Source organism: Microcaecilia unicolor, chromosome 2 (genome assembly GCF_901765095.1).
Source record: "Microcaecilia unicolor chromosome 2, aMicUni1.1, whole genome shotgun sequence".
NCBI lineage: Eukaryota > Metazoa > Chordata > Amphibia > Gymnophiona > Siphonopidae > Microcaecilia > Microcaecilia unicolor.
The window spans coordinates 502,181,060-502,208,957 of NC_044032.1; the positions used below are offsets into that span (position 1 = coordinate 502,181,060).

At 41.6% G+C, this 27,898-nt stretch overlaps 1 protein-coding gene across 6 annotated transcripts in view; it reads left to right on the plus strand.

Annotated features, from left to right (window-relative positions):
* The window catches only part of JAKMIP1 (janus kinase and microtubule interacting protein 1), a 360,574-nt gene that overhangs the window by 173,309 nt on the left and 159,367 nt on the right, over positions 1-27,898 (plus strand). For 5 of the 6 annotated variants that reach the window (XR_003940703.1, XR_003940707.1, XR_003940704.1 and 2 more), the window contains 2 exons: positions 15,392-15,663; positions 27,103-27,597. Coding sequence is in view for 1 of the 6 variants with exons in the window: in XM_030191173.1 (XP_030047033.1) it covers positions 15,535-15,663; positions 27,103-27,597 (624 nt within the window). In the remaining 5 variants the exon portion in view is untranslated. Of the gene's footprint in view, positions 1-9,590; positions 9,657-15,391; positions 15,664-27,102; positions 27,598-27,898 lie in introns of those variants that run through there. The other variant, XR_003940705.1, reaches the window with a different exon arrangement.

Sequence of the window (27,898 nt, forward strand, 5' to 3'; positions counted from 1 at the left end):
TTGACAGATGCCATGCCCATGTGCCCAATCAGAAATGAGGATCTGCCCAAGCCACACCCACTCGTTGCACTCACCACCCCCACTCACCACCCCACCCTGCTCTTTTGATAAGGTCACTAGATGTGATATAGCCCTGCCCCCTTTACATAGCCCTGTTCCAAACCCTGCCCCTTTTGTGTTGCCCCACCCCAAACACTTCCCCGTTCAGTGATGTCATGGGATGTGACATCATAACTCTGCCTAGGCCATGCCTCTTTTTCATGATGACTGTGAGTATTGGCACTTCCTATATCACACTTCTCACCGCCATCTTGGATGGGTCACATGATGGGAAGTTGCATCATTCATTACACCACCCCCAGTACAACCCTTAAACTGTTTTTTAATTTTTTTTTTTTTACACTGGGTTCTGATTTATTTTATTTTCTCTGTGTGATCGGCTATCTGCTTTCTCTCTGGAAGGAAAGAACATTCTCTCCTTGTGAGACAAAGCAGAACAGCCATGCTTGTGCCAGCAAAAAATATTAAGTGAGTTTCTTAAATGTCTTTTTTAAGTAGTGCTTTGAGACTTCATGACTTGTTATCTCTGCAGAGCAAAAGAACCTACCTGTCTTTAAAAAGCTTTTTGTTTAACCAAACTGACTGTGTTTCTCAACGATCGCCTCTCTGTCAGAAGTATAGCCCACACACGCCTCCTTCTACCCTCACCCCACTTTTCAGTGTATAAGACTGCTGTGAGATTTGTCCCTGTGGATTTTCTCTCTCATGAGAGAGATCTTAAAAGGTTTTTGTTTAAACAAAAGCTGCATCTGTGCTAGCCTGAGAGTGTGCATAGCCTTCTTTTCCCCCACCTTCCTCCTCTTCCCCTGCTGAAAAACCCTCATTACAGCACAGACAAGTTTCATACTGCTTTCTCTCTTTTTAGATTTTTAAAAGGTTTTTAAAAGAATGCGAGAAGCATTAGCATTGCATCTGTCTCAAGATGAAAACTTTGAATTGGAGTGGAGGAGAAGCCTAGTGGTTAGTGTAGATGACTTTGATCCTGGGGAACTGGGTTCGATTCCCACTGCAGTCCCTTGTGACTGCGGCAAGTCACTTAGCCCTCCATTGCCCCAGGTAGAAAATAAGTACCTGTATATATGTAAACTGCTTTGAATGTAGTTGCAAAATAACACAGAAAGGCGGTATATCAAGTCCCATTTCCCTTCCCTCCCTCCCTCTGCCCTCTTATAGCTCATTCAAAGCATATCTGGGGCAAGCTGACCCCCTCCATCCTGCCAAAGATCAGTTACCATAACGATCTGCAGCTACAGCTCCACTCCACCCACACAGTAAGGGGAGTAGAATATATGACAGCACAGAGTTTTTTGCCCATCTAAGAAAGCAGAAAAGACGTACTTGTGTCAGAAAAAGTTTATGTGATTGTCCTAAAAGGCTTTTTAAAGCCCCCAAGCCATTTGAGAGCTTCAAAGCGTGTTATCTCTTAGGAGCAAAAGGACATTACAGTCTTAAAAAGCTTTTATTTAACCAAGCGCTCATCTGACTGTGTTTTTCAGTGATCATCTCCCCCCACCCCCTGTTTTATGGTCTGTGAAGTGCAGTTGATTTGGGAACTCATGTTCATATGGAGAGCACAAATCAAAAGGGTGTAAAGCAGAGTTTTGCAGACACAATACAAACCTATCAACAAATTGAAAATGTGAACTCAATTTTAAAATGGTTTTAAAAGCATGCAATACTTGCTGACAACTTGAGAAAAGATGGCACAGTCCAAAGCTTATGTACGTAGAGAAATGCGGTGCCCATCTATCCCACCTCCTCCTCTCTCCTCTCCCCACACATGGCCCCCCATTCTGAGGACTTTTTAAGATGCTGTGAAGTGTTGAAGTGTGCACAGCCCTATGAAGTCATGTACAAAAAACGAAAACCTAAGAAGAATTTACTTTGATCTGGAGGTTTTTTTTTTTGTTTTTGTTACATTTGTACCCCGCGCTTTCCCACTCATGGCAGGCTCAATGCGGCTTACATGGGGCAATGGAGGGTTAAGTGACTTGCCCACAGTCACAAGGAGCTGCCTGTGTTAGGGATTTTACTTTTTCCATCCAGCGTTTGCCCCCTCTCCTATCTTCCATCCAGTGTCTACCCTCTATCTCTGCCCCTTCCATCCAGCATGTGCCTTTTCTCTCCCCCACTTCCATCCAGCGTCTGCCCCTCTCTCCCCCTTCCATTCACATTTACATCCAGTATCTGACCCCTTTCTCCCCCCTGCATCCAGCGTCTGACCCCTCTCTTCCCTCTCTCCCACCCCCCACCGCCACCATTGCTGCTGCTGCTTTTCTAGAACAGCAGCAGCAAAACAATAGTAAAATGATCACAGGGGTGCACTGTTTATACTTGTGACTGCCGGCTCTCCCCCGGAACAGGAAATTATGTTGAAGGGAGTGGGACCGGCGGCTGTGAGTATGAACACTGTGGTCCCATGATCACATAACCTTTTTTTTTGCCACTGCTGCTGGTATGGAAAAGCAGCAGCAGCAGTGAGGATGGCAGCAGGAAGGGAGTGGGGCAGGTCCCAGTGTGCCTGCTGCACAGTTGCGCAGGTGATCCCCCTGAAATTGGGCCCTGGATAGAGGAGGAAGTATTTCTGGGGGTCACTAAGGAAACAGAGCTGGTATTGACAGCCTGGTGAGGGAATCAGAGTAAAAGCCCAGCCCATGGGAGCAGGACAAAGGAACTGATAAAAGAGATTGCTTGGAGAAAATTCTGGTCTTTGGTAGCCCACCCCTGCCAAAACCCTTTGCAGTGAGGGGGAAGTCTTAGGTACCATGGCAGGAGAGTTTTGCAGTGTGTGATGATTGGAATCCCCTGGTACAGAGCAGAGGGTGCCTGCAGAGTGTTCCCAACTGGGGAATGACAAGGGGGACAGTACACCCCAAGTAAGAGAAGTGGGAGTGGGTATGCCTTACTTCTGGCAGGACTTTCTTTTGTCTTTTGATATACCACCTCAGTTTCTTTCCGCTGTGTAAACATTAGCATAGAAAGATGGCTAAGTCTGTACATGGTTCATGCCAAGGCCTTTCAAAGTCTTCCTTGGAGACATAGCAAATCATATTAGTAATCTGTATCACAGGTGCACGTGAATCCAAGGCCAGTAATGGAGTGCTTAAAGGTGAGATGGGCTTACACCTCTTCAATGGGGCTGGTCCTTGTGATAGGGAGGGGAAGGGGAATGACAGAGGGATCGGAGCTGGTGCCAGGTAGGAGGCAAGGGTATACTTTGCAGGTCGTTACTTGGATGTTAAGCATATGCTGGCACCTGCATAGTTAACTGGGAAAAGTTAGGACTGATTTTTATGTGGTACTGCATGCTTGGTTAGCTATGCAGATGCTGGCACATAACTCCTGGCCCTGCCCCCTGTAATAGGGTTACCATATGTCCGGATTTACCCGGACATGTCCTTTTTTTGAGGACATGTCCGGGCAACCGGGCGGGTTTTGCCAATCTGGCCATTTGTCCAGAAATTCGGACCAACGACCAGATTGCTAGCCTCCCCTCCCTTTACTATTGCCCTGGTGGTCTAGTGACCTCTTCTGCCTTTGGGGCAGGAAAGAGCCCCCTCTTTCCTGCCCAGAGCGCTGCCCTGCATGCATCCTTCTTGTTGCTGATCTTGGCGCCGATTCAAAATGGCTGCCCAGAGTTGAAGTGGCCTTACGAGACTTCAACTCTCGGTGGCCATTTTGAATCGGCGCCGAGATCAGCAACAGGAAGGATGCATGCAGGGCAGCGCTCTGGGCAGGAAAGAGAGGGCGCTTTCCTGCCCCGAAGAGGTCACTAGACCACCAGGGCAGTAGTAAAGTAAGGGGAGGGGGATGATGGGTGTGTGACAGGAGGGAGTGGAAATGTGACAGGGGGCGGAGCGAGGGCATGACAGGGGGCAGGGTGGGGTGTGTGGTGGGGGCGGGGCATGTGTCCTCCTTTTTGGGGGACAAAATATGGTAACCCTACGCTGTAATGCCCCTGACCTGCTCGGTTTGGACTTAGCCGGTGAGTGACAATATTCAGCAGGGTTAAGTACCACTGGATATCAGCATTTGGAATATGCGCACCTAACCACAAGGGAGGGCCTAATTCTGTTACCAAATAACTCCTGAAATGGTATAGTTCACTGATACTTTTCCATCATCAAAGCAGAAAATTAGCCTCTGAGAACACATGCCCTTTGCCACACTACAGTTAAATATAGGTGCCAACATGATTGCGGATTCCAAACACAGAACAAATTGACCCTCCCTGGGTGTACAATCCTTGCAGAAGTGCTATTTCATACACTTTAGCTAGACTGCCAGCTAAACCAATAGATAGAACATCACTGTGAAGACTCAGAACTCTTGAATCAAACTTCTTTAATGCAAATCAAATGCAGAAAATATGACTTAGTTTGTAGTGATTCACAAGAGTCTCTGCCGTGCAGAACTAGGAGTCTGTCCTCTACCAGCTCACCCTGTAACCAAAGAAGCCAGGAAATCTCAGCACTTGCTGATGAGTGATGCTGTCAATACTTTAAATGATGTTGCAAGGCTTTTGGAAGGCTTAAGCAGCAAACTATAGATTCATTGTATAAGAAGCATGCTGCAGACAGATTCCTTGTTTCACTCAATGGAGAGAGAATGTTCAGGCTACATCATACATAGACAAGAAAGTAGCCAATAGGAAAAGTCCCACAAGGCATAGGGAACTGAGATATGTGCTCAGGAAAAGCCTATTACAGAGCAGCACTGCAGGAAGACTAATATTTGTAGTCCAAAGGCACTTCCTGCCTTTCTTAAAGGCACAAGCAGTGTAACCTGTTACAGGCAATACAATCTGATATAACGTCCAACATTTATATATAAAAAAATAAACAACCTGCCTCCATGATTATAAGTCAAAAATTAATGGGCACTTCTCTACTGAAAAATACACTCAAAACTAATAAAAATAGTAGAGGATACACAAAAAATACAATATGTTACGATCTCATACGTGGGTAAGTCTCATATATACTTGACGGCTGATGTCACTTCACTCCTCGGTGAACCTATTGCCGTACAATATTATAATCATAGACTCTTACCCTCCGACCTACCAATGCCTAAAAACTTTACTATTTATTTTTTATTCTTAACGTTATATGTAAAGGTTAGGCAATGTGTTACTTATCTTAGCTTGTTTCTAACGGGTGTGCTCACGAACCCCGACAGGTAGCCTGTTTCGCAATTCTTGCTTTGTCAAGGGGGAGCGCTTCACCTCATCTGTCAAAATGCAAGCAAATATATCTTAAAATCCTATAATCATAGTGTACTTCTAGCTTTTTCTATTAATATTGGTCCCAGCCATTAGACTTACGTTTGCTTGTAACACCTCTGGTTTCTTCAACAAGAACCTAAAATGGCGACAGCGTCTTTAAACTATTGCCGCCACCGGAAACAGCTGACCGCTGCATCCGGTGGTGTGCAATAACATGCCGGTTTACATGTAACAACCCCAATGTACATGAGTGTTCAGTCCATTGGGTTCTGTAGTATTTAATTTATGTATCCAAAAAGTCTCCCTCTGTAGAACCTTTCTGTTATAATCTCCGCCTCTTGATGACGGAAAAACTCGCTCTATAACTGAACATCTTAGCGATTCTATATCATGGGTAAACTGTATGCAGTGCTGTACAAGAGGGGCTCCTAAATTATGTGCTTGGATGCGGGAACGATGTTCCGTCATGCGTGCATGCAGTGACCTGATGGATTTTCCTATATATATTTTGTCACATGGACACCTTATCATGTATATAATTCCCACCGTCCTACATGTCGTATGTCCCTTTAAAATGTATTTCTTACCAGCATGTATGAAATTATCTCCCTCTTGGGTGATAGTACATGTTTTACAATTCAATTTTTGACACTTAAAATGACCCACTGGTAATGTAGTATCGTAATGTCTATCTTCTCTATCCTCCTCAGATAATTTGGCTGGACTTAGAATCTCTTTTAAATTACTGGAACGTGAAAAGGCTGTTCTTAGTTGACTGTCACTAAATAAAGAGTGGGATTTCATAATATCCCAGTGTTGCTTGATTATCTTAGTGACCATTTCACTACCCGGAACATATCTCATCACAAAAGTAAACAATTGTTTATCTTCAATCTCTCTCCGTTTCTCTTGTAACAGAAGACTTCTCTGGTTGTATTTGGCTCTTTTGTATGCACGATTCAAGATAGTTTTGGGATAATGTCTCTGCTGTAATTTTATACTGAAGCGTTCTGCTTCTGCCGTATAATCTTCTTCATTCGTGCAAATCCTTCTGAACCTGAGAAACTGTGAAAACGGAAGGCTCTCTCGTAGACTTCGAGGATGACAACTATTGTAATCTAACAATGTGTTCCTATCCGTTGGTTTAGTGAAGACTCTCGTTGTAAATTGTCCATTTGTTAATTGAATCTCTACATCCAAAAAATGTATGGTGGTATCCGACCAAGTAATTGTAAATTGGATTCTTGAATGGCACTGATTTAGCCAATTATGGAAATCAATTAGTTCTTGTACTTCTCCTTGCCATATGACGAAAATATCGTCAATGTATCTTCTCCAGGTCACAATCCTCGTCTGGAAAGGGGAACTCTTTAACCATTTCTCCTCAAACATCACCATAAACAAATTTGCTAATGTGGGAGCAAATACAGCTCCCATTGCTACTCCAGATTTTTGTAAGTAGATGTCGTCTTTGAACTGAAAGAAGTTGTTGCATAATGCCAATTTCGTAAGCTGTAGCAAAAAATCAGTTGGCACTTCATGGGGTTTTGCACGTGATTCAAGTGTTTTAAAGATCACTTCCAATAGTTCATTCTGCGGAATCATTGTATATAATGATTTAATGTCAAACGTGACCAATAATACTGGAGAACCTGGTAATTGAATGTCTCGCAAAATGGTTAAAAAGTGAGTTGTGTCCTTGATGTATGTAGAACTGCTGCTGACAAAATGTTTTAGGAAGGAGTCCACATATGTTGAAAGAGGTTCAAATAGAGATCCCCTTGATGACATAATAGGTCTGCCCGGTGGATTAACAAGATCTTTGTGTACTTTGGGCAAGATATATAAGACCGGAACTATTGGAGTTTCTCTATTCAGATATTTATACTCCTTTTTAGTTAAATATCCATACTCAAGGGCTTCCTGTGTGACTGTTTTAATTTGCTCTTGCAACTCTAAAGTTGGATCCCTGTTTAAACGTTCATATGCAGAGATGTCATTTAATTGAGAAACTATTTCTCCAACATATTGGGTACGATCCAATACTACCACTGCTCCCCCTTTGTCAGCACGTTTCACAACTACCTTATTATTATCTCGTAAGCTTTTTAAGGCTTGACGCTCCTCACTTGTAAGGTTGTCACGTTGTCTGAAGCGTCCTGTTTGATAAAACTGGTGTACATCTCTTAATACCATTTGTTTGAACACTTTCACTACAGGATCTAATGGTATTGGAGGTATCCAATTTGATTTATCTCGTACTCTCGAACTTGTATCTACAATACTGTTTCCATTAAAATATACTCTTAACTGTAGTGTACGGATGAATTTTTCTAAGTCAATCCTGAATTGAAATGTATCGAAAGTTTTCATAGGGACATATGACAATCCTTTAGATAACAAAGAAACCTCCGCTTCTGTCAAATTGATGCTTGATAAATTAATAACATTCTGTTCTATCGGAATTGAGACCGGGTTCGTGGACGTACTCTGGGTTGTCCTCGATTCCACCCTCTTTTGTTGCCCCGACCTCTTGTTGCCCCGACCTCTTAGAGATTCTAAGTCCAGCCAAATTATCTGAGGAGGATAGAGAAGATAGACATTACGATACTACATTACCAGTGGGTCATTTTAAGTGTCAAAAATTGAATTGTAAAACATGTACTATCACCCAAGAGGGAGATAATTTCATACATGCTGGTAAGAAATACATTTTAAAGGGACATACGACATGTAGGACGGTGGGAATTATATACATGATAAGGTGTCCATGTGACAAAATATATATAGGAAAATCCATCAGGTCACTGCATGCACGCATGACGGAACATCGTTCCCGCATCCAAGCACATAATTTAGGAGCCCCTCTTGTACAGCACTGCATACAGTTTACCCATGATATAGAATCGCTAAGATGTTCAGTTATAGAGCGAGTTTTTCCGTCATCAAGAGGCGGAGATTATAACAGAAAGGTTCTACAGAGGGAGACTTTTTGGATACATAAATTAAATACTACAGAACCCAATGGACTGAACACTCATGTACATTGGGGTTGTTACATGTAAACCGGCATGTTATTGCACACCACCGGATGCAGCGGTCAGCTGTTTCCGGTGGCGGCAATAGTTTAAAGACGCTGTCGCCATTTTAGGTTCTTGTTGAAGAAACCAGAGGTGTTACAAGCAAACGTAAGTCTAATGGCTGGGACCAATATTAATAGAAAAAGCTAGAAGTACACTATGATTATAGGATTTTAAGATATATTTGCTTGCATTTTGACAGATGAGGTGAAGCGCTCCCCCTTGACAAAGCAAGAATTGCGAAACAGGCTACCTGTCGGGGTTCGTGAGCACACCCGTTAGAAACAAGCTAAGATAAGTAACACATTGCCTAACCTTTACATATAACGTTAAGAATAAAAAATAAATAGTAAAGTTTTTAGGCATTGGTAGGTCGGAGGGTAAGAGTCTATGATTATAATATTGTACGGCAATAGGTTCACCGAGGAGTGAAGTGACATCAGCCGTCAAGTATATATGAGACTTACCCACGTATGAGATCGTAACATATTGTATTTTTTGTGTATCCTCTACTATTTTTATTAGTTTCCATGATTATAAGGGCAGAACACTGGGCACAGTGAGGGAGCTTGCTCAATATTGCAAGTGCTCAGCCTGCAGTGGCACCCACAGATCTGGCTCCTGTGGTTAAAGGACATTTTTAACCTTCTTTGTGAAGGACAAGAGATTAAGTTCCTGTTAAATCTTAAAAATCAAGCTGATTCAGAGTCACTGAGAAAGTATTAGACTGTAGTTGGGATCTTCAAATGACCTTTACAGATGGTATCTCCAGAAAAATCATGTCAGTACATACCTATTGGAGCACCGCTTCAGCCTCCAGTTATGATTTATTGTTTTACTGTACCTTAATCCATTGCAACTCTGTGAGTGGATCCTGGAGAGAACTATTCCTCCCCCTCATCGGAGGACTCACATATGAGGATTGAGTGTGTAAGTGAGGTGATAGGCAAGAGGCTCATCACTGAGTACCACCGGCCCTGAAGAGCTTTGCTGAATCTGTCGTGGCACAGTGTTTACAAGCAACTCTCTCTCTCCCCCCTCCCCCTCGTGATTGGTTTTTATGATGAAAGGCCTACTGGCAGTCAAGTGAAGCATTCTGTTAGAACTTAACAATCACTGATTGCCCAGCCATATGGTTACAGTGATTTTCTCATTTCAGTTATAGTGATTTTCTCATTTCAGTTTAGAACAAAAAGGCCAGATCCATTTTCTCATCATGGCTTGGGAGTTACTGGGAAAGAAGACAGAATGACAGTGATGACAGATTGCACTCCCTGGATCTATAATGAGTTGAGTACGAAGAGCACAAATTATTGATTGTGACATCATTCAAGTGATTGTGCTCCCTGACACCTTAGTCTGAATTTTATAGGTTTTCCATGTGTGCTAACATCTCTAAAAAGAGAACAAATCAAAAGGGCCATTCTTCGTGTTGTGTTGTCAGAATTATGCATAGTGTTTTGAAAGGAGATTGTGTTCCTCTAAGCTGCCCTGCTTTACATAGAAACAGAAAATGAAGGCAGATAAAGAGCATGTGGCCTATCCAGTCTGCCCATCCATAGCAAGTGCTAATGTCTACTATCCCTTCCTCTTCCTTAGAGATCCTCTGTGCTTGTCCCATGTTTTCTTGATTTCAGATTTCTACTACCTGTACTGGGATGCCATTCCACATGTCCACCACCCTTTTCATAATGAAATATGGCCTTTTGTTATTCCTGAGTGTCTTCCCTTTCACCTTCATTCTATGTCTCCTTGTTACAGAACTTCCTTTTAATTGAAAGAAGCCTGCCTTCTGTGAATGTATGCCACAGAAATAAGAAACCAAAAAGTGAGGAGAATGAACGAGGATACCAATTAATTTGTTTATTCACATAAAAAATGACGTAATTCACATTAAAAATGACCCAGGGTCATTTTTAATGTGAATTACGTCATTTTTTATGTGAATAAACAAATTGGTATCCTCGTTCATTCTCCTCTCTTTTTGGTTTCATATCTCACGGTTTCGTGAGGATTTTACCTCCTTTTTGTTTTATCAGCCACAGAAATAAGTCATTATCATATCTCCTCTCTCCCCTTCTTCCAAAGTATACATATTGACATAGGAGCCAACTTTTAAAAATGATTGGGGTGCTGAACACAACCCAATATTCTCCCTCCGCCTGCTGCCACAAAAAAAGGTCTTAGATTGCATTCAAGAGTCTCCTGTCCCTTTCCCCGTGCCATGTATCATCTCCCCTTTCTCTGGTGCTGGCCATGCAACATCTCCTCTCTGTTTTTCCCCTCATCTATCACCCCTCTCTCCCTTTCCGGGCTATCCACGATATCTTCTCTGTCTCTCTCTCTGCCCCAATCCAGCATTGCCCCACTATCTTGCCCCTCACCATCCACCATTGTCTCTTTCTTCCCCCATTCCATCATCACACTCATCCAATATTGCTCCCTCTGTCTCTCTTCTCCCACCATCCAGCATTGCCCCCTCTCTCCCCCCACTATCTAGCATTGCCCCCTCTCCCCCCACCAACCAGCATTTCCCCCTCTTCCCATCTCCATCCAGCATCACCCCTCTGTCTCTCTTCCTTCACTATCCAGCATTGCTCTGTCTCTCTCTCCCCCTTCACCTCATTATCTATCTTCATCCCTCTGTCTCCCCCACCCCATCATCCTGCCTCTTTCCTCCTATTCCCCACATCCAGCATCACCCCATCACTCTCTTTTTCTTCCCCACCTGGGCACTCACTCACTCATGGGCACCTCCGCCTGTGAGTTTCCCCACCCCGTCGCTCACCTGCTCACTCCTTTTTTTATGAACAGTCGTGCAGATTTTGAACGTGATTCGTTCTTTGATTGGTGGCCAGTGCAGTTTTTCTCTGAGTGGTTTGGCGCTGTCAAAATGCGTTTTTCCAAATATAAGCCTGGCTGCTGTGTTTTGGGCGGTTTGAAGTTTTTTAATGCTTTATCACTTGCGAGAGGCAGCAAGTCACATGAGAATACCCTGAATTCAAAGTCTGTGGAAAAAAAAATAATTTTTCCTGCCTGTGAAAGAAACAGGTTACCCTTTCCCTGCACATTAATACATTCTTTTGCTTCACCTTTTAAACCTTCTGTGTGTCTGGTATATCAGGACTCCATGCCGCCCACGCTCACGCTGCTACAGACTTCTTTTAGCCCACCTACACAGAGACTGTGACCTGACAGCACTTATTAGACTGTCTGGAAGGCTGCAAAGTGTTTGTTTTTTGCTTGCCTGTTATTGTCTGAGAGACCAATAGCCACTCTTGAATAATAGTAAACCAGAGAGCATACTGTTAAACTAGTTGGGTTACTTTTTCAGCTACTGTTCTATGCTGCTTGAGGTGTAAGTGATTTTAGCTGCACTGTTTGATACATGTACATTGAGTTATAATCCTTATTTGTATTTCCTGTTTTATGTCTACTGTTCCTTATCATTCCCTGAGTAACAGTTTCACCTTGTAGTTTGTGCATGATCATTGCATTTGGTGGGGAGAAGAACTCAGGATGTACTTAATTGTAAGGGATGGGGTTTGAGGCACTGTCATTCCCTGGTATCAGTCTGCAAACCCAGTCCCCATTCTTAACTGCCAGTGGGGATGGGTGGGGTTTCCTTCATTGACATTTTCCTCTTTCCTTAGTAGCTGTTACAGAGGGGGGGATGCGACAACTGTATATGTAAAAATAGATAGGTAAGTTCATGGGAAACAAGAGATAGCAGTGAACTTCTATGAGAACTTATTTCTTCAATGTCATGCAAAGATAGGGATAATGACATTTTTGAAATGTCCAGGATACCCTCTTCCAAGCCCCCTCAGCATCTTAGTTTACTTTTCTGATTGCTCATTTTACAGCTTTGAAGTAAAGCACTGAGTAGTAGGGGTTTAAATGTCATGTGGAAATATCTTATGCTGTGTTTTCTCAAAAGCTGTTATTTAAATAAAGGTTAATCATAATATTAACCATATATAATATAACTTTCCAAAGATAATCTGAAATACATTGTTTTATTTGTTTCAGTGTCATAGCTTCCATTTGTAGAACTTGCACTCGATCTATGATCTGAAGGGAATAGTGGTTCTTGATGCACCATGCTGTTCATAATGGAGTAATGGCAAGGAAACGTATACAGTGGAGATGACATAGGGTTATAATGTTTTTTTTTATTACATAGTAACATAGTAAGTGACGGCAGATAAAGACCTGAACGGTCCATCCAGTCTGCCCAACAGTCACACTCATTATCAATTCATGATTAAATCAACATTGAACATGGTATTATATACTTGATCATGGTCTTTTTTTGGTATTTCTAGGACATAGTAGAAGAAAACCCAGCTCTCTCCTTATGTTCCAACTATTGGAGTTGCCAACTCTAGCCTACCCATTTTGTCATTTGTGGGACCCAGACCATAAAAGTTCGCCCAGCACTGTCTATGATTCTGGCTACTGAAGTTGCCATTGAAGCCCTTTCCAGCCCATCCTAAACTGGATTGCCATGTACAGAACACAGACCTACAAAATCTGCCTGGCACCAGCCTTAGATCTTTACAGCCTGAGTTGCCGTCCAAGCATCACTCATATATCCATACACCTGCAGCCATTTAAGGTTTTATTTTTTGTTTTGTTTTGTATTTTTTTATACTATCAATTTTCTGAACAGAGATCCTCTGTGTTCATCCCATGCCTTTTTGAATTCCATTACCATTTTTGTCTCTACCATCAGCCTCGGGAGGGCATTCCAGGCATTAACCTGGAATGCCCTCCCAAGGGAGTTGGTAGGGATTGCCATGGCAAAGTAACGTTGCTCACCTGTAGCAAGTGTTTTTCATAATCAACATGATTGGTAAGACATGCAATGTGGGCATCATCCAACGGCACTGAGACAATTGTTTTCCAATAGCACAGAAAATGTAAATTTCTGAGCATGCACAGATATGTCTAGTATATACATTTTGGCTGGATGTGCCAAAACCAGGGCAGTAACCTGGTGCATATGGCCCAAATGTATATGCTAGATATATAGGCGCCTGATGTCTGTGCCTGTACTCTAAAGTAGGTGCATAAGTGTACGTGTAGATAAGACATGTATTTTCAGTGGCACACAATGGGGGACATTTCTATAACAGGGTGCTTAGAATTAGGCATCTGGAGGATGTGCAGTAGGACCCTATTCTATAAAGAGATATATTTATTTGTTTTTTACATTTGTATCCCACATTTTCTCACCTATTTGCAGGCTCAATGTACCGTAGTACCATAGAGGCATTCGCCAGTCTGGAAATGAAACAAATACAGGTGGTATTATGGTTGAGTAAGGAACATATGTTTCAGTTACAATGGGAATCAAGGAGAGGAAAGATTATTTAGTGTCCAGTATATAAGTGTTTATGGGTTTATGGGTTTATTTTATTTGTAGCATTTGTATCCCATATTTTCCCACCAATTTGCAGGCTCAATGTGGCTTACATTTGCCGTAATGGCGATTACCATTTCCGGGTAGCAGAGTTACAAATGGTATTGCGTTAAGGTGCTTACATGCATGGTAGCAAACATGGAGCATAACATATATGGAATAGATCATGGTATAGATATATATATATATATATCTATATATATATATATTTATTTATATATAACATGTGCATACATACATGGTAAAGAAGAGAAAGGTTGTGGTAGTGTATGAAGGCTCCTGAGTAGTAGATTGGTTATTAACATGCTTAAGTTTTAGGCATGAACACTTATGCCAAGCTTAGAGTTGGTTTAAGTACACCTGCCTAAGGGGCTCTTTTACTAAAGTGCATAGGCCTAACACGGGTCTACCATGCGCTAAAAGACACCCCATGGTAGTTTCCTGCTCAGTGTGTGCAAATCTTGCACTGGAAAATATTTTTTATTGTCCAGCATGGGAGGTGTGCCTGTGCTAATTGGGTAGCTCAGGCAAATTATCGTGCACTACCCTATTATCACAGGAGACCTTACCTTCTACTAAGTAGGTAGCAGTAAGGGCTCCCATGGTAATGGCCAAACGCTAATGGGGAAATTAGCACTTGGCCATTGCAATAAAATATAGCACAGCAGCCATTTTACCACCATGCTAAAAGTGGCCACAGCGCACAGAAAACTTATTCATTGATAATTGCGCCAGACGTTTTTGCATGGCTTGGTAAAAGAACCCCTTAGTTCAATAGATACTCACATAACTTACCATTTTTTATAAATTACATGATTGATGGGAGCCCTACGTATATTCTGCCCATAGTCTGCCCTTGTGCAAGCCCCCTTGCAATATGCACTATGTAAATTGAGCGGGTATTTGCAGAACAGCCCTTAGGTGGCAGGTTGGTATATATATCCCCCAAATTCTATATATAGCGCTCAAAATTGCAGGCACAAATTTGAGCACAGGCCCAAATTGTGCTGGCAATTAAATTGCTTAACGAGGCTATTAACTGATAATTGGGCGCTTACAATCAATAATTGGCGCTAATTGGCAGTAATTGGAATTTATGTGCTCATCTTTATAGTCACTGTTCTATAAAGATGTGCGCATAAATTTGCGTGGATCTGAAAAGGGAGTGTGGCCATAGGAGGGACATGGGTGGATCAGAGGCATTTCTAGGATTTGTGCAAATTATTGTAGAATTCGGGGGATCTGCCCCTAATTTAGGTGTAGGAATTTATACCACGGCTCAGTTGGTGTAAATCCTTTTGAGTGCAGATCCCGGCACTAAGCACTGTTCTATAAACGGTGCCCAACTTTGAGTGTATATGCTAATATTCTACACTTAAATGTTAATGCCTAGGTTGTAGAAGTGCCTTCTATATGTGTAGCACCTCTAATCCAGGCATACACTTTGGTTGTCTTAGTGGACGTGCTTAGACTTCCTATTTGGAAACTTGCACTCATAATCTAGATTTATATTAAACTGAAGTGTGTTAAGAAATGATCTTTTATGTCAAAACCTCTTACAGGCCTGGTTTTGTCTCTTTCTTCTCATTTCTTTAGGGCATGAAAGCAAGTGAAGATGGCAAACTGTTTCTTTAAGGTCAAAGGTGAACTGAAAAATACGTGATTTTGTTAATGACAGGCAAAAGGGGAAAGTTACCCACTGGGCTGGTGTGGCATAGCCATTCCTTTTTGAGAGAAGCATGTCAAAGAAAAGCAGAGGGCGGGGTGAAAAACCCGACATGGAGATAGAAGCTTTCCAGGCTGCTAATGAAGAGCTCCGTACTAAACTGACTCAGATCCAAATAGAATTTCAACAAGAGAAAAATAAGGTATTGTATACCCTTTCAGTTTTTAAGTATAGTGTTAATATTTGGGAATATTAAATTAGAAGTAGCCAGCTCATTAGTATTACAAATATTATTTTGGTATAGCACAGAGTATACCCAGTATGTTGTTAAAGTTGTAACAAATGATTTACACAAGTCATGTAGATGATAGATAAGTAATTTTCCTATTTCAGAGAACTTAGTCTTGAGGACCTATGTACTAAAGGTTGTAAGTGCTTTCAGTACCAGTTATAAAAAAAGGGATACATAGAAGAAGAGATAAACCATCACAGAGGCAGTGGTTAAAAATTGAACAACAGGAGAATTCTTTTCTGAAGAACTGTTCCTTCAGATGGATATGAGGATAGAAGAGAAAAGAACTTACATTAGAAGAGGCAATTTTAAATGTCAAATACTGGTATTTACCAGGGAAGAGACGGAAAAGAAAATTAGATAGTTGGCAGTTGTTTTGTTTTCTTTTGACCTGTTCTAATGCATGTAAGATAGTTTGTCTGGGCTTCCAAAATAGTATTTTAACAAAATGTTCATACCTCAAGCTTTTGAACCTAGCAATCACTTTTAGGGTGTGTTTTTTGTTTTGTGAGTAATATTCTCATTTAATAGGCTGAAAGTTGGTTAAAAGAAGGCAGTATATAAGAACATAGCTTAACATTTTTTCATACTCTCCTTTTTTTAAAACTAAAATTTGCAGGAGTAATTTATTTGATTGCCTCTACTTTCATCTCCAACCTTGACCCTATCACTGCCTCCAGTCCAAGCTTGACCTCACCACTTGTTCCATTTCCAGATCAATCTCGCCGTTACCTCCTCTTGCTCAACCACATCACTCTTCCCCAGCCCCCACATTTAGATCCCATTACCTTGATCTTGCCTCATTCAGGGCAGCTTCCATCTTGTGAGTTGCCTATGCCTGTACTTCTGTTGTAGGATGTTTCTACTCCTTCTAGAGCTGTTGATGATGCCATTGTCCTGCTCAGCTTTTGAACATCTGCTATTCTTGGCTGCAGCTCCAGCTTAACTGTCTAACTCATAAGATCCTGAATGGTCAATGTTCAGTGCTTTTTATTGGAGTGATATTATATCTTGGAATTAGATGTTCATTTCATTTTTATACTACTTTGTCATTGAGTTTTCCCTCAGCTAAGTTAGTTCATTATAAGACAATCTTAAACAATTATTTTATATAATCAATCATGCAAATCCTGCAGTGAGTTACCTTTAGAGATTTGGACTCAGTCTTATGCAGTGTTTAGAAAGTAATTGAAAACATATTTTTTGTCATAAGTATTTTAATGTGTAGCAATGTTGATTCTTTTATGTAAGCGACTTTGAATCTTGCTTGGAACTAGGTGATTTAGAAATGTCTGAATAGAACAGAATAGACCAACCAGCTAGATTCTGTGCAGAAATTTAGACAAGTTTGGTTTTGAACTAGTTGCTTTTAAAGCAGGTCTGATTCATGGAGTTTTTCTTTCTGGCACAAGGATATCGTTTTGCTATCCATTATCACAAAAAAAAGTAAGACTGCCCATCTCACACCCATGACACTCCCCTGAAATGCCCATTCTCAAAATGTTTTTCTTTCAACGAATATTAAACTTAATTATACGGTTTATTATACGGTTTAAACATTTTCATGTTAGAAACATGTCCATCTTCCCCTTCTGCCACTTTTTGCATTCTCTTTTCTTTTGAAAATGAGCCCTTATATATTTTACCAATTCTTTACTAAAGAATGGGTGCAAAGTCTTTCCCTGTCCCTTTGCCACATCAGGTAACTCTTGCGACATAAGATTAGTTATCACTGTGCTAGTTTTTAGCTGTGTAGAGATGTTTTAAGTTACTGGTTTAAAAAAAAAAATATATCCTATATAATAAAAAGCACCTCCAACATTCTGAAGCTGACTCTGTGGCACTGTGGCAGTGTAGGGTTCGTAAGTCTGTAGTTCAGCGTTTCATTGGCTCTCACTGTCCCCGCCCTCACGTCGAGGAAATGGAATGCTGCATAGTTGCCAAGCAAACAAATGTGACGTCACAGGAACGAAGAACCAATCAGACAGAATGGAACTTGGAGGAAGGAAGTGGAGTGGATTGAATCTCTAACAAACAATCATATACAGGGAGGTACAAACATCAGTGGAGGCAAGTGCACAGAAAGGAAGGGAAGACAAACATTTAATCACTTTGTCACTCACACACACACACACTCAATCACGCTGTGTATCTCTCTCTTACACTGTCTGTAAAACAAACACACTGTCACTCTCTCTCTCACATGGGCAACTGTATGTTGCATTCTCACGAGTAAGGAGCTCTTCTGATGTGATTGTTAAACTGATTGAAGGGCCTGAACAAGGAAAACATTTACCACATTGTAACACAGTTTACACAAAAATATTGTATATTAAGAAATCTTACACATGTAAACAACAATTATATTCAGAATACAACCGTGGAAACATTAATGGCAGGAACTCATTACATTGCTAGCGCCCATTTCATTGCGTTAAGAAACGGGCCTTTTTTACTAGTATATATTTTACATGCTTTATGAATTTAAAATTACAGTGGATTCATTCTGAGAGGTTTCACTTCAGTAGAAGAATAGTATCAGTCTTTTTATTGAACTTTGTCTCCTAGTTTAATTAGCACCATAAAACTATCCTTTTGCATGATTTCTTTTTGAACAATGAGGCTCAGTTTTTCTAGATAATAACTTTTAAGGGTTAATTAGACATGCTGAATAGACGAAGTCCATGTTGGCATTGAAAAGAGAAACATTGAGTTTCACTCCTTGCTAAATCTTTCAGCCTTCACTGTAATTGAAATAATTCATTGTTGCAATATGTGACTGGTTTATTGTTCAGAGAACAATCAGTTCTGGGGGCAAGTTGGTAAAGAGCCTTCTTAGCAGGGGCTTGTTGAAAGATAGACTCCTATTCCTAGTGGGAATTCTTGGATTATGATTGCTGATGATAATCTTCATATTATAATATGTTTCTCACTTTACCTTCAAAAGAGAATCAGTGTTCATATTAGAATAGGCCCTGGATTAACAATGCAGGTGCAGACTGGAAAACAGAACAAGTTGTACTGTTAAATTATGCACTAGCAAAACAGCACACCTGTGTCACACATGTAAAACATAGATGCTGACCAATTGCAGGATAAGTGACCACAGGCTGGAAATCTGATTCATCAAAACTACTTACGACATAATAAATTTTCGTAAACTATTGAAAACAAATTTATTCAAGAAAGCATACCACAATAATTCGTCCTAAATGTCAATTAACAATATGTACACTAGGAATAGACAAAACGTAACTCTTTATTTCTAATTGTTCATATCAATTTTATTATGATTTGAAGTTTAGTATGCCAGATTGTTCAAACTAATTTTATTATGTATGAAGTTCAATCCGATACCTTCATATCTTATTATAATATGAATCTGTCCTTACCTGAATACCTAATTCATTCTATCTCCTCTATTCTTAACTATGTAGTTCTCTTTTCCGGAACTGCTAATCACCACTACGGAATAATGTAAGCCACATTGAGCCTGCAAATAGGTAGGAAAATGTGGGATACAAATGTGACATAAATAAATAAATAAAAAGAAATGTGCAGACAAAAACTGAAGTGGAAGTCCCAAGAAGCCAGAGGGGAAGAGTAGCTAGGACTGAATGGGCCCCGGGCAGAAAAATTGAGGTGGGCCCCTATAAGACTGTCGCTCCCAGAAGTTGCACATTACCCTAAGCTGACATATTAGAAGTACCAAAAAAAAACCCCATACTTTTTATCCTACATTTGTTATCTTAGCATTGCTTTGGTACTAGTATCTCTCTACTGCTTTTCTCAACTCTCTCCTGGGTCTCCTGTCCATTTGACATTTCTTCTGTATGTCCACTAGCCATCTTTCCTACAAACTGCCACCTTCATCAGCCTCCTCCCCAACTCCCCTCCTCATAAAGGGGTCCTTTTACAAAGGTGTGCTAGCGTTTTTAGTGCGCGGTACTGATTAGCGTGCACTAAACGCTATATACGCCCATAGGAATATATGGGTGTCTAAAGTTTAGTGCGTGCTTATTTTTAGTGTGCGCTAAAAATGTTAGCGCATCTTTGTAAAACGGCCCCAAGAGGCTGAACCTGGATGATGGGTAAGAAATCCCGTACCTGGTTTCACAGTTCCTCAAATGGGACAAAGCTACCTTTCTTCTGTAACTAGTTAGAAGCATTGTAAGTCTTGCTTTAAACTTATCTTCATCAAATCCACTTCAGTAGTGATTTGATGAAGATAAGTTCAAAGTTTATCATAATAAATATTTTTCTTGTTTATTAGTCCTGTTTAAATTATGGACTTATTGATAAGGGTGTTTTTTTTTAAAATACCAGTGAGGTTTTGACCCTATCTAGTGTAGAGACTTAACATATGGTCTCTGACGGGGGGGTTCTGGGGCTTTTTCCTTCATATGTTTAGTATTAATATCAGTAAGACTTTTTTTGTTTTGATTTAGTTTCACTTCTTTGCAGTTTTTTGTAAATCTTTTGTGTGCAGAGCTCTGATTTTGATTCATTGTTTCTGATTTGTGTATATTGTTAATACCCTGTTAAAGGAGATATTCAGGGGGTATGTTTACTAAGGCGCGTTAGCGTTTTAATGCGTCTTTTAAAGTTAAGGCACGTTAAATGCTAACACGCCAATACATTCCTATAGGCGCATTAGTGTTTGACATGCGTTAGCATTTAACACATGTTAAAAATGCTAACGCTCCTATAGCACACCTTTGTAAACACAGGTGTTAGTCTGTTAACCTATATAAGTGCCTGAATAAAGCTAGGACAGCAAATCCAGGCACATATCAGTCTGAATATCGCCGTACCCAGCTAAGTTCCTGTGGCCTCCTGTGACTGTGGTATTCAGTGTTGGTGCCTGGATTAGACCTGGCATTGAACATGCAGGTGAAATTCAGCTGGCGATGGGCAGAGGCTTTGAAAACACTGACTGCCTTCTGATTTCTGTATACATTTTTATTGTTTGGTACCCCTGATACCCTTCATGCGATTCCATATTTTGCTGCAAGGTATCTGCTGTTCCTCCTCAGTAAATGCTGAGGCACAGCACTACTTAAACCTACAGTGCTATACAGCCGTGTAATAGTCATAGCTCCCTGTGTGATGACTTTTTCTACTGCTGTAAAAAAAAAATCAATAGCTGCATCCCACATTAAATCCTGTTTTCAGCTTTGTAGATAGTTTGTGCGAGGCAGATTCAGAGAAGCTATGTATCTTCTTTTAGTGTTCCTTAGACTAAAATTACTGCATTGACGTGATGTGATAAACTCTGGAGGGTAGCAGTATAAAATCGTAAAGTAGCCTGCATTTATAGTGTGGCTCTAATGGTCAGTAGAGTACCTTTATTTTTTCCACTGAGCAGGCAGGGATTACTTTTGCAAAACCGTTGAGAGTACATGTAAGACTTAATTTTATAACTGGATGTGAGAAATCCAAAATGGTGCTGCTCACATCAAAATCAGCAAACAAAATTACACTGTAGGAGACAGTAAATCTCAGACATTCATTTGTATGCTCAGCTACTAAAGTCCTTAAATTCACTTTTAAGAATTGGTGTTTAGGATCATCAGGACAGCAGTCCATTAATGATTATAATGTGCTACTTCCCCATCGGTCCTTTTTTTAATAGAAATTTTACAGGCAATAGGTGAAGTAAATTTTGTAATCAGTTTATGAAGTGATTAAAAAAAATCTTTGCCATATATTCATATGTTTAAACTTTTATTTTATTAGGCACCAATTGCTCTGGATAAAAGGTAAGCTTAAAGCTTTGAATAACCATATGATAAAGAGTTATCTTAAAAAAAATTACTTCACAAACGGTTACAAAATTGACTTCACCTATTGATTTTCCTTTTGCAGTTTTTGGTTCACAAAGCTACTTGTTGCACCTGCACTGTTTTTGGTGTCCTTTGACTGTTTTGAGATTATTACCTCAGATATTGGGGTTTTTTTTAAAAATCGTTTGACAATATTGGACGTGAATCAATGCTGATAACCCCCTGACGCTTGCGGTTTTGCCAAAACACGGACCGCGTCGGGCTTGATTAATACGTTTTGAATGAATGCCCCCATCCTTGAAGGTTTCTTGTGCTTTTGTTTTCAGCCTGTGTTATAAAGGCAACATAGCCGTCCTATGTACCTTTTATAAAATCAACTTCCACCCCCCCCAACACACAAATGTTGGTGTACAACTACAATTACTCTGAAGATGCTGTAAATGTGTGCATGTACTCGCCATCTCTATACATATACTTTATGAAAAGCAAATACACATTGAAACCTCACCTTCTGTTTCCCAGATTGTTCCTATGGAATTCCTACGTACAGCCCATGCAAAAGTAATGCACACTTTCCAAATGCATACATTTTATATGTATATGCAATCACACCAAGGGCGTAGCCAGAACTCAGTTTTTGGGAGGGTCCAGGGGTGGACCGGGGGGGGGGGGGGCAAGTATTTCCTGTCAGTTCTCCTCCTCCCCCCTTGCCTTTGCCCCCAAAACATACCTTTGCTGGTGGAGATGCTCAAGCCCTGCCAGCGGAAACAATTTTCTACCAGAGCTGCTCCCGTACTGCTGAAGCAGTGAGGAAGCTGGCATGGTGCTCCAGTTTCCGAGGCCAGCACTTCCGCACATGTTCACTTTAATGCATAAAGAGCATGTGTGTAAGTGCCAGCATCAACAGCTGGAGCACCAAAGGAGGTTTAATGACTGAAGACAGCATGACAAGAAAAAGTTGAAGCTGGTGTCCTCAGCAGCCGCCATCTTGGTACTTCCTTAGCAAACTATCAGCTGTTGCATGAGAACAGGGATTACGAGGATGGAAGTAGTTCCTTCCAGTTTCTTGTGGGAGTGTATTGAGCCTCTCAATGACCACCTACCTCACACTATCTCATTCTGAGCACCCCTCCTCACACGCATTCAGGTCCCAGGAGTCTGCCGCCAGTCCAGTCTTCCTTCCACCCGAGCTGGCCTCCAGGGACAGAGCAACACCAGGATGTGGCACCTCTTGACCAGACTTCACCATCCCCATGGCTTCTCTTCACTGGGAGAGACACTGCCACCCTCAGTCAGTCACAGCGCGGCCTCGTGTGTTCTGTGGGGAAGCGAAACAAGGCTGCGGGTCTTCCTGAATGATAGAGCGACTTTCCCCTTCTCCCTCTTAACTCATGCATTCAGGCATCAGTCTCCCCTCCCCATGGTCTGCCATATCTCCCTCTCTTGAGTCGTTCGCTCTCCTCTGGCTAGCATGCCTCCCTCCCTCTCTCCTCCCTGTCCGCGATCCAGTAACTTTCCTTCAAGGACCTCTTCCGTCAAACTCATACTAGAGGTTGCCCACTAATAGTCTTGCAGTTTTCTTTCTCTGGTGCCCTGTCCTCTATGACACAATTTCCCTCCCTCTGAAGCGTCCCACCCAAGGAGATTTAATATCTTTATTGTCATCATAAGCAAAAATAAAGGCATATAGTGCAGCACTGAAATCTACAAAACAGCATTGAAAATAACAAAGCAAGCTCTTGAGCAATGCCAACATTTTGAATATAACCCTCACTCCTTCACAGACCCCTCAAAACTCCCCATCTCCCTTTACAACCCCTCTTGATCCCCTCCTAACAGAAAGAATGCAAAACTAATATAGTCATGACAACTTTTTTATTGTTTTCAATAGCGTTTGCTAATGTTTTGGATGACTCAATATGGCAGCAAGCCCTGCCCACTGGCTTCAACCCAGATAATGGGCCAGATAGGCTTTGCTGTCTTTTGTCATTAAACCTCCTTGGGAGTGCCCTGCTGACTTCCTCGTTGCTTCAGCAGTACAGCTGTGGCTTTCTCATAGAATCTGTTTGGCTGGCGGGGCTTGGGCAACCCTGCTAACCATTCATCCAGTGCCATAATTTTGAAGGGGGCCTGAGAGCCCCCCTCCCCCCCCCGTGCCTGTACCACTGGGCCACACAATGTTATAGAAGCCATTTTCTCGTGTAAGCCAGACCTTACATGTGGAAAAACGTTTTCTGATATAATACCCCTCCCTTCCATAGAGATAAGAGGTTTCATCTAAAAGAGCAGGAGATCTTGTCTTCAGTAAGCGGAAGCCTCTAATAATCTGATTTTGGGGTAATGTTTTATTTCAAGGAACAGCCAGCATCTTATGCTGAGGCCACAAGGTGGTAATGCATTACAGACCCTTTTCATTTGCTTCATAAGGTGAAGATTCTTTATTCAGTTCTGAATCACTGTTTCTCATTTCAATGGTTCCTAAACATAGAAGAAAAGATTATTAGATGTCTGATCCCAGAGTCAGTAAGGAGTATAACAGACATCCACCATTTAGGCTCCATATTACTGCGGGTAGTGAGTCTGCTGTATAAGAACACTTACCTTTATAAATAGAGTGCTTGAATTACCTACCTTGTAGAATACTAGCATAAAGCAGTGTCACTGTGCCAAAATTTAGGCGTAAACATTTTCAACAGGTTTATGGTTTCCATAAATGCTCTGTAAGTAGACCATGTAAATTCGGCTCTGCCCATGCCCCTCCCTGTGTATGCCCCCTAACAGTTATGCACTCTGCCATGTTAGCATCTGATTATAGAATAGCACTTAGGCATGCTTCTGCCATTTAAACGTGGCAGTGTACGTTTACCCGCATGGATGGCAGTATTCTAAAAATTTAAGGACCTGATACTCAGCCGGTGGCAATCAGCATTTTGCTGACCGTCACTGGTGCTAAACTTGGAAATTCAGTGCTGAGCTGTGTCCGGGCACTGGCATTGAATTTCCGGGTTTGTGGAGCTGGCTAATGCATAGCCAATTAAATACGATATTCAGCATTTACCCGGCTATAGGTTACTGCATAAAGATAGGACTGACTTATGTGGTACTATTTATGCAGTTAAACTGGCAGGTTAAGTGCTGAATATCCGCACTTAACTGGCCAAGTGCTGACTCCACCCCTGGAATGTCCCCAAAATAGCCAGTGCTAACCAGTTATTTTCAGCGGCACTAACTGATTGAGTGCTGCTGAAAATTAACAGTTAGCTCGAAACAGGCAATTTAACCAGCCAAGAGCCGTTCCTGGCCAGTTAAATCACTTTGAATATTGACTCCTAAGCGCACAAAAGATGCATTGATTTAGGCGATCTGTTGTAGATTAAGGTGGTAAGGAGGTGATTCCTTAAAGAAGGGCTTAATGTACAAGGACTGGTTCAGGCTGAAGCTCTTCATTATTTTTCTACCTGTAGAAGATGGTAAGGTTGGGCTGGTGCAATAGGGCATTTGTGAGGTAGACCTGCTCCCCCCCCCCCCCAGGTTTATATAGTCCAAGGCCTGCATCCTCAGGGTTAGATCATTTGACTGGTTGCCCCTGGGGTTTGAACCACAGTTCTTAGACCAGTTGAGCTAGGAGAGCTCTTGAAGCCTCCTTGCCCCAAGCTGGCACAGATTCCATAAGCACATAAGTATTGCCATACTAGGACAGACCGAAGGTCCATCAAGCCCAGCATCCTGTTTCCAACACTGGCCAATCCAGGTCGCAAGTACCTGGCAAGATCCCAAAAAGTACAATATATTTTATGCTGCTTATTCTAGAAATAAGCAGTGGATTTTTCCCCCAGTCCATTTTAATAATGGCTTATGGACTCCATGCAAACCTTTTTAAAACCCCGATAATCAAACTTCTTTTACTACATTCTCTTGGAATGAATTCCAGAGTTTAATTACACATTGAGTGAAGAAAACTTTTCTCTGATTCATTTTAAATTTACTACTTTGTAGCTTCATTGCATGCCTCCAAGTCCTAATACAGTTAGAAAGAGTAAACAATTGATTCATGTCTACCCGTTCCATTCCACTCGTTATTTTATAGACCTCTATCATATCTCCCCTTAGCCGTCTTTTCTCCAAGCTGAAGAGCCCTAGCTGCTTTAGCCTTTCCTCATAGGGAAGTTGTCCCATCCCCTTTATCATTTTTGCCATCCTTCTCTGTACCTTTTCTAATTCCACTATATCTTTTTTGAGTGCGATGACCAGAATTGAACACAGTATTTGAGATGCTGTCATACCATGGAGCGATACAAAGGCATTATAACATCCTCATTTTTGTTTCCCATTCCTTTCTTAATAATACGTAGCATTCTATTTGCTTTCTTAGCTGCCGCCGCACACTGAGCAGAGGGTTTCAAAGTATCATCAACGATGACACCAAGATTCCTTTCTTGGTTAGTGACTCCTAATATGGAACCTTGCATGATGTAGCTATAGTTCGGGTTCCTCTTTCCCACATGTATCACTTTGCATTTGCTCACATTAAACGTCGCCCACCATTTGGATGCCAGGAGAATGAAGCCAGTTTTACATGCATTTGATATTTACGGTGTAAATGTGAGGAGTGAGTCAAGAGTAAATATGCACATTCGCATTTAGGTGCCTTATTGTAGAACAGTACTTAGCTGGAATATTGACATTTATAGGTGTTTGTGCAGACATACATTCCTGTATGTCAGTATTCTGGTCATTTTTACTTGTTCTTGGTACCTAAATGTTGGCGGCATTCTCACAGATTTACCCCCTATCCTCATAAATTTAGGATCCTAGAAAGTGGGTGGCTATTGGAAAGAATTTAGGGCAGAGACAAAATTTAGCCAGCTGATATTCAAAACGATTTTAACTGGCCAGAAATGGCTGCTGACCAGTTAAACTGCTTGTTCGCAGCAATCTGGTTATTTTCAGTGGCACTTAAACAGTTACTTCTGCTGAAGATGACCAGTTAGCACTGAATTCAAAAGTGGCTATCTCTTGGGTGTTCCGGGGGGGGGGGGGGGGGAGTTGGGTTAAGAGCTGATATTGAGCCCCTTGCCGCATAAGTACACTGCTTAAATTGGGCTGCATAAATAGTAGTTTTATGTTTAAGTGGTTTGGCTTATGTGGTGAAGGGTTGCATATTGACTTAACTGGTTATGTGTTAGCTGGCTCAAACCCCCGGTTATTTAATACTGAAGTCCGGACAGGGCCCAGCATTGAATATCTAGGCAACAAAACACTCATCGCTGTCAGGTGATTATCGGGGGGGGGGGGGGGGGTTAGGAGCTTAGCATTGCTTTTCAGCACTGAACACCTAACTTAAGAACCTTCAATCGAGGAAAAGCGGTCTGCAGGCCCTAAATTTAGCTGTATTTTTAGCTGAAATCTTAGATCCCAAGGTTCAGCTGAATGTAAGTCCCTACTTAATGTGCTATACTCAGGCACTTAGTTTATTTTAATATTGACCTCTTAGCGTGAAGGATTGTTGTCTTGTAGTCTATCTTGTCTGTTTTTATATAATCTGTGGTGTTTTATGTTCTAGGTGAGTAAGCTGAGGGAGAGACTCCAGGATGTTAAGCAAGAGAGGGAGCAGGAACAGCACAGGCACACAGCGTATATCTCGGAGCTGAAAGCAAAGCTGCATGAGGAGAAGATGAAGGAACTGCAGGCTGTCAGGGAAGGCCTGATCCGGCAACATGAACAAGAAGTGGCCCGCATGGCAAAGATTAAGGACAGTGAGCTCCAGCGCCTGCAGTCCATGCTCAACGTCCTGCGGGATGGCGCAGCAGACAAAGTCAAAACAGCCCTCTTAAATGAGGCCAGGGAGGAAGCGCGGAAAGCGTTCGATGGGGAGCGTATCAAGCTGCAGCAGGAGATTCTAGAGCTGAAGTCCAGCAAGCGGCAGGTGGAAGAAACCTTGGGTAATATCATGCAGGCTGACAAAATGAAAGCTGCAGACTTACGTGCTGCCTACCAGTCCCATCAGGATGAAGTGAACAGAATAAAGCGGGAGTGCGAGCGAGATATCCGCAGGCTGGTAAGTGAACGAAAGGAGAAACAGGAGGGGATGCGCATTCACCAGCCCACATTCATTTCATTAAGGCACCTAAAAATTTGAGTGCACAGATCAATTGTACACTTATGTCTACAAAATAGAAATTCCAAAATAATACGTATACAATTGTTTTGTGTATGTAAAATAGATCCAGAGCACATATACACCTAATTCTTTATAGTGTGGCAAAAGTTAGGTGCTGGTTAGGCATCTAACTTTTGATGTTCAGATGTAAGCAGTGGTGTAGCTAGGGGGGGCACGGGGGCCTGGGCCCCCGGTTTGG